Source organism: Hemitrygon akajei, chromosome 5, assembly GCF_048418815.1.
Source record: "Hemitrygon akajei chromosome 5, sHemAka1.3, whole genome shotgun sequence".
Classification (NCBI taxonomy): Eukaryota; Metazoa; Chordata; class Chondrichthyes; order Myliobatiformes; family Dasyatidae; genus Hemitrygon; species Hemitrygon akajei.
In genome coordinates, this window is record NC_133128.1 from 95,282,464 (window position 1) to 95,294,479 (window position 12,016).

The window sequence follows — 12,016 nt, forward strand, 5'->3', positions numbered from 1 at the left end:
CAGAGAGTTCTAGACCAGCCCCATCCCAGGCACACCCCTCTCACCATCTTCGGCAGCAAATACAGAGAGTTCTAGACCAGCCCCATCCCAGGCACATCCCTCACTACCTTCAGCAGCAAATACAGAGAGTTCTAGACCAGCCCCATCCCAGTCACATCCCTCACTACCTTCAGCAGCAAATACAGAGAGTTCTAGACCAGCCCCATCCCAGTCACATCCCTCACTACCTTCAGCAGCAAATACAGAGAGTTCTAGACCAGCCCCATCCCAGGCACACCCCTCTCACCATCTTCGGCAGCAAATACAGAGAGTTCTAGACCAGCCCCATCCCAGGCACACACCTCACCACATTCGGCAGCAAATACAGACAGTTCTAGACTAGCCGAATCACAGACACACACCTCACCAACCTCGGCAGCAACTACAGAGAGTTCTGGACCAGCCCCATCCGAGGCACACCTCTCAGCACCTTCGGCAGCAAATACAGAGAGTTCTAGACCAGCCCAATCACAGACACACACCTCACCACATTCGGCAGCAACTACAGACAGTTCTAGACCAGCCCCATCCCAGGCACACCCCTCACTACCTTCAGCAGCAAATACAGAGAGTTCTAGACCAGCCCCATCCCAGGCACACCCCTCTCACCATCTTCGGCAGCAAATACAGAGAGTTCTAGACCAGCCCCATCCCAGGCACATCCCTCACTACCTTCAGCAGCAAATACAGAGAGTTCTAGACCAGCCCCATCCCAGTCACATCCCTCACTACCTTCAGCAGCAAATACAGAGAGTTCTAGACCAGCCCCATCCCAGGCACATCCCTCACTACCTTCAGCAGAAAATACAGAGAGTTCTAGACTAGTCCAATCATGGGCACACCCCTCACCACCTTCGGCAGCAAATACAGAGAGTTCTAGACCAGCCCCATCCCAGGCACACCACTCACCACATTCGGCAGCAACTACAGACAGTTCTAGACCAGCCCCATCCCAGGCACAACTCTCACCACCTTCGGCAGCAAATACAGAGAGTTCTAGACCAGCCCAATCACAGACACACACCTCACCACATTCGGCAGCAACTACAGACAGTTCTAGACCAGCCCCATCCCAGGCACACCCCTCACTACCTTCAGCAGCAAATACAGAGAGTTCTAGACCAGCCCCATCCCAGGCACACCCCTCTCACCATCTTCGGCAGCAAATACAGAGAGTTCTAGACCAGCCCCATCCCAGGCACATCCCTCACTACCTTCAGCAGCAAATACAGAGAGTTCTAGACCAGCCCCATCCCAGTCACATCCCTCACTACCTTCAGCAGCAAATACAGAGAGTTCTAGACCAGCCCCATCCCAGTCACATCCCTCACTACCTTCAGCAGCAAATACAGAGAGTTCTAGACCAGCCCCATCCCAGGCACACCCCTCTCACCATCTTCGGCAGCAAATACAGAGAGTTCTAGACCAGCCCCATCCCAGGCACACACCTCACCACATTCGGCAGCAAATACAGACAGTTCTAGACTAGCCGAATCACAGACACACACCTCACCAACCTCGGCAGCAACTACAGAGAGTTCTGGACCAGCCCCATCCGAGGCACACCTCTCAGCACCTTCGGCAGCAAATACAGAGAGTTCTAGACCAGCCCCATCCCAGGCACACCCCTCTCACCACCTTCGGCAGCAAATAAAGAGAGTTCTAGACCAGCCCCATCCCAGGCACACCACTCACCACATTCGGCAGCAAATACAGAGAGTTCTAGACTAGCCCAATCACAGACACACACCTCACCAACCTTGGCAGCAAATACAGAGAGTTCGAGACCAGCCCCATCCCAGGCACACCCCTCACCCCCCTCGTCAGCAAATACAGAGAGTTCTAGATGAGCCGCACCACGGGCACACCCCTCACCACATTCGGCAGCAAATACAGAGTTCTAGATAGACCAGCCCCATCCCAGTCACACCCCTGTCACCATCTTCGGCAGAAAATACAGAGAGTTCTAGACTAACCCAATCACGGGCACACCCCTCATCCCCCTCGGCAGCAACTACAGAGAGTTCTAGACCAGCCCCATCCCAGGCACACCACTCTCACCATCTTTGGCAGCAACTACAGAGAGTTCTAGACTAGCCCCATCCCAGGCACACTCCTCACCACCTTCGGCAGCAAATACAGAGAGTTCTAGTCCAGCCCCATCCCAGGCACATCCCTCACTACCTTCAGCAGCAAATACAGAGAGTTCTAGACTAGTCCAATCATGGGCACACCCCTCACCACCTTCGGCAGCAAATACAGAGAGTTCTAGACCAGCCCCATCCCAGGCACACCACTCACCACATTCGGCAGCAACTACAGACAGTTCTAGACCAGCCCCATCCCAGGCACAACTCTCACCACCTTCGGCAGCAAATACAGAGAGTTCTAGACCAGCCCAATCACAGACACACACCTCACCAACCTCGGCAGCAAATACAGAGAGTTTGAGACTAGCCCAATCACGGGCACACCCCTCACCACATTCGGCAGCAACTACAGACAGTTCTAGACTAGCCGAATCACAGACACACACCTCACCAACCTCGGCAGCAAATACAGAGAGTTTGAGACTAGCCCAATCACAGACACACACCTCACCAACCTCGGCAGCAACTACAGAGAGTTTGAGACCAGCCCCATCCCAGGCACACCCCTCTCACCATCTTCGGCAGCAAATACAGAGACTTCTAGATGAGCCACACCACGGGCACACCCCTCACCACCTTCAGCAGCAAATACAGAGAGTTCTAGACCAGCGCCATCCCAGGCACACCCCTCACCACCTTCAGCAGCAAATACAGAGAGTTTTAGACCAGCGCCATCCCAGGCACACCTCTCAGCACCTTCGGCAGCAAATACAGAGAGTTCTAGACCAGCGCCATCCCAGGCACACCTTTCAGCACCTTCGGCAGCAACTACAGAGAGTTCTAGACTAGCCCAATCACAGACACACACCTCACCAACCTCGGCAGCAACTACAGAGAGTTTGAGACCAGCCCCATCCCAGGCACACCCCTCTCACCATCTTCGGCAGCAAATACAGAGACTTCTAGATGAGCCACACCACGGGCACACCCCTCACCACCTTCAGCAGCAAATACAGAGAGTTCTAGACCAGCGCCATCCCAGGCACACCTCTCAGCACCTTCGGCAGCAAATACAGAGAGTTCTAGACCAGCGCCTTCCCAGGCACACCTCTCAGCACCTTCGGCAGCAACTACAGAGAGTTCTAGACTAGCCCAATCACAGACACACCCCTCACCACCTTCAGCAGCAAATACAGAGAGTTCTAGACCAGCGCCTTCCCAGGCACACCTCTCAGCACCTTCGGCAGCAAATACAGTGAGTTCTAGACCAGCCCCATCCCAGGCACACCTCTCAGCACCTTCGGCAGCAACTACAGAGAGTTCTAGATGAGCCACATCCTAAGCACATCCCTCAACACATTTAGCAGCAAATATAGAGAGTTCTAGTCCAGCCCCATCCCAGGCACACCCCTCACTACCTTCAGCGGCAAATACAGAGAGTTCTAGACTAGCCCCATCCCAGACACACCCCTCTCACCATCTTCGGCAGAAAATACAGAGTTCTAGACTAGCCACTTCCCAGGCCCACCCCTCACCACCCTCGGCAGCAACTACAGAGAGTTCTATACTAGCCACATCCCAGGCACACCACTCTCACCATCTTCGGCAGCAACTACAGTGAGTTCTAGACCAGCCCCATCCCAGGCACACCTCTCAGCACCTTCGGCAGCAAATACAGAGAGTTCTAGACTAGCCCAATCACAGACACACCCCTCACCACCCTCGGCAGGAAATACAGATGTGTAGACCAGCCCCATCCCAGGCACACCTCTCACCACCTTAGGCAGCAAATACAGAGAATTCTAGACTAGCCCAATCATGGGCACACCCCTCACCCCCCTCGGCAGCATCTACAGAGTGTTCTAGACCAGCCCCATCCCAGGCACACCACTCTCACCATCTTTGGCAGCAAATACAGAAAGTTCTAGACTAGCCCCATCCCAGGCACACCACTCACCACCTTCAGCAGCAAATACAGAAAGTTCTGGACCAGCCCCATCCCAGGCACACCCCTCACCACCTTCGGCAGCAACTACAGAGAGTTCTAGACCAGCCCCCATCCTAGGCACACCCCTAACCACCCCACACTGAGAGACAAACCTGTTGAGTTTTGTGAGCGAATAAAACGTGAGCAAGCGGGACAGAAGCTAAGTGCCGAGAGCTGCGAAAACTAAATGCAGAATAGACTGGACATAAGGAATCTGCTTCGAGTATCGCTGTATTCCGGTCGTGTTTAACACCCACACCCCTGTCGGCTGGTCCACAAGAATATTGTCAATATTAAACCGGTCCGCGGTGCAAAAAAGGGTGGGTACCCCTGGTGTTTATACATTATTTCTACTTCCAGGTTGTGGGGTTTTACTTCTAGTCTTTTCTGCCCCGGTGCGCATGCGTGTAACTAATCGATCTGGGGTCGATCTTGCCTTTCACTAAGGCCGAGGTAGGGGATCTTGGGCTTAAAAAGGTTGGTGACCACTAGTTTAGGGAATAATGACAAAAAAAAGTCTGTACATGCTCGAACAACAAGTGCTGGAAGAGCACTTCTGGGTTTTCTCAATTCACAGTTGGTTGAATTCTTGCATGCGGAATTCACGGATAAGGAGGGCCGACTGTACGTTGTTCAGTGTATCAAACCGAGTGGGAGACCTGGTGTCACTGTCACAGATGTGCAGTGTGATCCCAATGCCTCACCACATTCACTGCCCGTCCCTGGTATCACAGAATGGCTGTAGATTTTCTGAGTGTCCGAGCAGTGCTGCCAGGATAATCAAGGACACGACCCGCCCAGCCAGCACACTTTTTGTCCCTCTTCCCTCCGGGAGAAGGTTCAGGAACTTGAAGATTCGTACGGCCAGATTTGGGAACAGCTTCTTTCCAACTGTGATAAGACTGCTAAACGGATCCTGACCCAGATCTGGGCCGTACCTTCCAAATATCCAGACCTAACTTGCACTACCTTACTCTTCCTTTTCTATTTTCTAATTATGATTTATAATTTAATTTTTTTTATCATATTTACTTCGATTTGTACTTCAGGGAGCGCGAAGCGCAGAATCAAGTATCGCTGTGATGATTGTACGCTCTAGTATCAATTGTTTGGTGGCAATAAAGTAAAGTAAGTAAGTAAAGTGTCGTCCCATTCCCCTCGCCACGTTCACTGCCTGTCCCTGGTATCACAGAATGGCTGTAGATTTTCTGAGTGTGGTCCCATGGGAAGCGGCCTGGTTGAGGGAGGTGCCTGGCGTGAAAAGTGCTAGTCTTTGGCTGGAGAGATTCTGGCAGTTTTGGCAGTTGGACCGTGCAATCAAGAATTGATTAGCAGTTGATTGGCAATCAAGATTTGAATAGCTCAGACTCAGCAGAAAACAGCTGATTGGGCAATCGAGGTCAGGTGACCTTGCAGCTGGCAAAGCTCAAGCAAATAAAAAGAGTGAGAGCTCCAGTGGAGCAGCCTGTTGGGAAGTGCCTGGTGTGAAAAGAGCTAGTCTTTGGCTTGGGAGTCTTCAGTGAGGAGATATGACCGCTAAGCTAATTCAGTGTGCTATGTGCATGATGTGGGAGGTCAGGGACACTGATGGTGCCCCCCACTGCTACAGCTGTGGAAAGTGTGTCCTTCTGAACGAGCATGTTGCCGCACTGAAGAAAGAACTGGATGACCTCCGGTTTATCTGCGAAAATGAGAGTTTTCTGGACAGGCCCTACAGTGAGGTTGTTACACTGAGGATACTGGCAGAGAGAAAGGGGGAAAGGATGCTTGAAGTATGGGAGACCCCAGGGGATGTACCTTTTGTAAACAGGTTCACCCTCTTGGAATCTGTCAGGACAGAAGATACTGCCAGTCTGAGAGGCGGACAGGTCTGCGAGCCGAAAATTGGTGCAGAAGCAGAGCCGAGGAGTCAGACATCAGGAAGAGCCGTGGTAGTAGGGGACTCCATAGTAAGAGGTATGGAAAGGGGTTTGTGCGGCAACAGGCGAGATTTAAGGATGGTGTGTTGCCTCCCTGGTGCTAGGATCCAGGACATCACGGACCAATTGCAGGGAATCCTCAAGGGTGAAGGTGAACAGCTGGAAGTGATAGTGCATGTCAGCACAAATGACATCGGGAAGAAGAGGAAGGACATTCTGCAGTGGGACTTCAGAGAACTTGGAAGAAGGCTGAAAAGCAGGACTTCCAGGGTGGTTATCTCTGGTTTGCTTCCAGTTTCTCGTGCTGGAGAGGGCAGGAACAGGGAGATAATGGATCTGAATGTGTGGCTGAGGAACTGGTGCAGGAAGCAAGGATTTACATTCTTGGACCACTGGGATCTGTTTTGGGGTAGGGATGAATTGTACAAAAGGGACGGGTTGCACCTTAATAGGCGGGGGACCAGCATTCTGGCAGACAGGTTTGCCACTGCAATGTGGATGTGTTTAAACTAATTAGTGGGGGGGGGGGGAGAGGGGATGAACTGGAAATATAAGGATGGAGTTAAAGGGAAAGTGAAAATAAGAAAAGTTAAAGGACAACAGAATCAATGGAGTAGAAAGCTCAAGAAGAGATCATACAGTATGGCCAAGTGAAATAGGAATTGATATGAAAGGAGAGGGGAGTAATGAATTAAAAGTATGAATGCACAAAGTATAAGGAATAAAGTAGATGAGCTTGAGGCTCAGTTGGAAATTGGCAAGTACGATGTTGTGGGAATAACAGAGACATGGCTTCAAGCGGACAGGGCCTGGGAAATGAATATTCAAGGATATACATCTTATCGAAAGGACAGACTGACTGGAAGAGGGGGTGGGGTGGCTCTGTTGGTGAGGAATGATATTCAGTCCCTTGCAAGGGGGGACATAGAATCAGGGGATGTAGAGTCAGTATGGATAGAACTGAAAAATTCTAAGGGTAGAAAGACCCTAATGGGAGTTATCTACAGGCCCCCAAACAGCAGTCTGGATGTAGGGTGTAAGTTGAATGAAGAGTTAAAATTGGCATGTCGCAAAGGTAATGATACAGTTGTCATGGGGGATTTCAACATGCAGGTAGACTGGGAGAATCAGAATGGTACTGGACCCCAAGAAAGGGAATTTGTGGAGTGCCTCTGAGATGGATTCTTAGAACAGCTTGTACTGGAGCCTACCAGGGAGAAGGCAATTCTAGATTTAGCGTTATGCAATGAACCGGATTTGATCAGGGACCTCGAGGTAAAGGAACCATTAGGAGGTAGTGACCATAATATGATGTGTTTTAACCTACAATTTGAGAAGAAGGAAAAATCAGATGTGTCAGTATTACAGTTGAACAAAGAGAACTATGGAGCTATGAGGGAGGAGCTAGCCAAAGTTCAATGGAACAATACCCTAGCAGGGAAGACAGTGAAACAACAATGGCAGGTATTTCTGGGAATAATGCAGAAGGTGCAGGATCGGTTCATTCCAAAGAGGAAGAAAGATCCTAAGGGGTGGCCGTGGCTGATGAGGGCAGTATAAAAATAAGAGAAGTATAACATAGCAAAGATGAGTGGGAAACCGGAGGACTGGGAAGCTTTTAAAGCGCAACAGAAGATAACAAAAAAGGCAATACGCCAAGAAAAATGAGGTACGAAGGTAAATTAGCCAAGAATATAAAGGAAGATAGTAAAAGCTGCTTTAGGTATGTGAATAGCAAAAAAATAGTTAAGACCAAAATTGGGCCATTGAAGACAGAAACGGGTGAATTTATTATGGGGAACAAGGAAATAGCAGACCAGTTGAACAGATACTTTGGATCTGTCTTCACTAGGGAAGACACAAACAATCTCCCAGATGTAATAGTGGCCAAAGGAACTAGGGTAAAGGATGAACTGAAGGAAATTTATATTGGGCAAGAAACGGTGTTGGATAGACTGAGTCTGAAGGCTGATAAGTCCCCGGGACCTGATGGTCTGCATCCCAGGGTACTTAAAGAGGTGGCTCTAGAAATCGTGGACGCATTGGTAATCATTTTCCAATGTTCTATAGATTCAGGAACAGTTCCTGCTGATTGGAGGGTGGCTAATGTTGCCCTACTTTTCAAGAAAGGAGGGAGAGAGAAAACGGGGAATTATAGACCGGTTAGCCTGACGTCAGTGGTGGGAAAGATGCTGGAGTCAATTATAAAAGAGGAAATTACGACACATTTGGATAGCAGTAGAAGGATCAGTCCGAGTCAGCATAGATTTATGAAGGGAAAATCATGCTTGACTAATCTTCTGGAGTTTTTTGAGAATGTAACTATGAAAATGGACAAGGGAGAGCCAGCGGATGTAGTGTACCTGGACTTCCAGAAAGCTTTTGATAAAGTCCCACATAGGAGATTAGTGGGCAAAATTAGGGCACATGGTATTGGGGGCAGAGTACTGACATGGATTGAAAATTGGCTGGCTGACAGGAAACAAAGAATAGCGATTAACGGGTCCCTTTCGGAATGGCAGGCTGTGACCAGTGGGGTACCGCAAGGTTCGGTGCTGGGACTGCAGCTGTTTACAATATACATTAATGATTTAGATGAAGGGATTAAAAGTAACATTGGCAAATTTGCCGATGACACAAAGCTGGGTGGCAGTGTGAAATGTCAAGAGGATGTTATGAGAATGCAGGGTGACTTGGACAGGTTGGGTGAGTGGGCAAATGTATGGCAGATGCAGTTTAATGTGGATAAATGTGAGGTTATCCATTTTGGTGGCAAGATTACTATCTAAATGGAGTCAAGTTAGGAAAAGGGGAAGTACAATGAGATCTAGGTGTTCTTGTACATCAGTCAATGAAAGCAGGCATGCAAGACATTCTTGCTATTGAGGGAGTGCAGCGTAGGTTCACAAGGTTAATTCCCGGAATGGCGGGACTGTCATATGTTGAAAGATTGGAGTGACTGGGCTTGTATACACTGGAATTTATAAGGATGACAGGGGATCTGATTGAAACATATAAGATTATTAAGGGATTGGACACGCTGGAGGCAGGAAGCATGTTCCCGCTGATGGGTGAGTCCAGATCTAGAGGCCACAGTTTAAGAATAAGGGGTAGGCCATTTAGAACAGATGTGGAAAAACTTTTTCACCCAGAGTGGTGGATATGTGGAATGCTCTGCCCCAGAAGGCAGTGGAGGCCAAGTCTCTGGATGCATTCAAGAGAGAGTTAGATAGAGCTCTTATAGATAGCGGGGTCAAGGGATATGGGGAGAGGGCAGGAACGGGGTACTGATTGTGTACGATCAGCCATGATCACTGAATGGCGGTGCTGGCTAGAAGGGCCGAATGGCCTACTCCTGCACCTACTGTCTATTGAAAGCACAGCTCTTGCTGACCTGAAGGCAGCATCCTGTTGACTCAGCAGTGCCCAGATGGTGTTGACAGTGAAACCCTAGATGAACTTTGCCATGTAGCATGTCACGGAACCTGCACACTCAAAGTTTTTATGATGATCACAGGCAGCCGCCTCCCTCAACATATTTCAGTCCGTGCTTTTAAATCAGTCCTGCAATGCTAAAGTTGCTCCTCCTGACCGGACCAGAGCCTGGTTCCCCTGTGAACTGGTTTGACTTGTTTCAGCAGCAGCTTAACAGATTAGTGATGGAGGGGGTGGTGGTGTCAGTCTTGTAAACCCCATGGATGTTGGTGTAAACCAGGTCTATTGTATTCCCTCCTCTGGTAACCAAGTGCACAGATACCTGTGCATATGACAATAAGCTTGACTTTGACAAAGCGCCCACCCTGGGTATGGCACACCAACTACATCCGCACTCTGAATGTCCCGGAGACTGCTGGAAACCGAACACTTTCATTACCAGTTTTACCACTGCCATCTTTACATTTTCTTGTTGCTTAAATTTCATATAAAATTTTGACAGGGCTTTAATTTACATTGTTATTCCAGTAACACAGACAAGAAGCTGTACAGTTTAAATGTCTTACCTGTAATTGTAATGAGGCTTTAGTCTGTTTAAAATAAATGTTGCACTGCTCTGTTATCCCTGCACCGAGACTGGCACACATACCTGTCCACTGCATTCAGAGTTAGAAACAAGAACAAGAATTATCCACTGCAAAAATGGAACATGACATCACTAACCTGCTGCTCCAGCCTGGCCAGAAGTTCCTTCTCTTGCTGTACCTTCAAGATTCTCTCCTCCTCTGCTCTTCTTTGGCATTCCAACTCCTGCAGTCTTCGTTCTTCCGCAAGCCTGCATGCCTCTTCTTCACAACGTGCCTTCTCTTCAGCCTCTATTCTCTTCAACTCTTCCTTCATTTTCCTTTAACAAACACCAAACGTAATTGATTTTTCCTATATCCTAGGATGGACAATAACCCATTCATCCATCACCCCAGAGCCAAGTGAGTTAGGCAACACATGCAAAATGCTGGAGGAACTCAGCAGGTCAGGCAGCATCTGTGGAAAGCAACAATCGGCATTTCGGGCCGAGGCAAGGCTAGGGTAAATACCTACTGACAACATCATCCAAAAATCACCATTTGCTTGCAACACTTGGGCTCCCACTCTCCACCACACACCCCTTAACTCCTCCACTGCAACAAACTGTTTCTCAGATTCAGATTCATTTCCACTCTTCTGGGCAGCTCATGGAGTGAGATGCTGGTTGGCTCTTCTCTATCCTTTTACAATCTAATTTCCACTGCTACTTCTGTTTAAACTTTGAAGATTCATCACTTTTAGTGTAGGATTTACAATTTAATTATGATGGCTGGAACCCAAACTGGAAAGAAATTCAGATGTGGCAAAATTGTTTCTGAAACTGAACAAGCCGACTTCACAAGGGAGGAAGAAGAATCCTATACTCCTGGAAAAAATGTTCTTATGGATGCAAGATTCTAATACCAACATTGGAATGGTGGATTCTAAAATTGATAAACTGACAAATGCTAATCAAAAGCTTGAAAAAACTGTATCTGCCATCCAGGAATCTCTGAAGAATTTGGAATCTCAATATCAAATACTTAAAATCGACACTAATAAAATTGGAAGACAACAGGAGACAATACAGCAAGTGATTAAAGAGCAGGAATTAAAGTTGTCTACCGTGGAAAAGAGAATTGCTGAGGTTTCATCGGAATTATCAAGAAGAAAATGATCAATCTGGAAAGTAGAAGCCGAAGGATGAATTTACGTAAACTAGGTTTGCCTGAAAATATGGAAACCAGTGAGCCATTAGTGTTTTTTTACGAGTATGTTATACTCACTTTTTAGCGAGATACTTGAAACCTCTCTGTTAATAGACAGAGCTCACCGAATCCCCCACAACAAGCCACCAGTTGAGATGAAACCACAGGCGGTGATTCTGTGCTTACATTATTTTGCTACTGAAGAAGCAATTCTTCAGGATGCCAGGAAGCGGGGGAAGTTAACTTACAATGGCGTGGACTTTCGTATAGTTGAAGATTTTGCTCCTGAAGATTATGCAGAAAGAATTAAATATCTGGAAGTGATGGCAGAATTGTATAAGAAAAATTATTGTCCATCTTTGCGTTTCCCTGCCCGTTTGATCATTTTTCCGCTAAACGCTCGTCCTAAACGTCTCGATTCTCCTGAGGCGTGGAAGTTTCTTAATGAGTTTGTCAGTCCCGTAAGCAATTCTTACACTGCCGCTTTGCAAGCAACTTCAACATTTAAAATTTGCTGACAATTGTGTGTAGTTGAACCGTTTAAAGTTTAATCTATGTTTGTACAGCCATTGCTTTGATTCTTGTATTTTTTTTTCTTTTTGTAAGATTTGCATGAATTTAACATAAGTCACAACATATTATTTGCTTGAATCTATTCTTTTCTGGATATAATCAAGTTTTACTAAATGAATTCAAGGTGGCCACTGTTGATTACGTGTTAACATTCATTAGACATAATATTAAATTCAATCTCTAGCTGAGAGTCGTTTTCAG

At 47.8% G+C, this 12,016-nt stretch overlaps 1 protein-coding gene across 4 annotated transcripts in view; it reads right to left on the reverse strand.

Annotated features, from left to right (window-relative positions):
* The window catches only part of LOC140728007 (MAP7 domain-containing protein 2-like), a 222,790-nt gene that overhangs the window by 132,893 nt on the left and 77,881 nt on the right, over positions 1-12,016 (reverse strand). For all 4 annotated transcript variants that reach the window (XM_073046095.1, XM_073046092.1, XM_073046093.1 and 1 more), the window contains one exon: positions 10,194-10,374. In XM_073046095.1, coding sequence (XP_072902196.1) covers positions 10,194-10,374 — 181 coding nt within the window. The remainder of the gene's footprint in view (positions 1-10,193; positions 10,375-12,016) is intronic.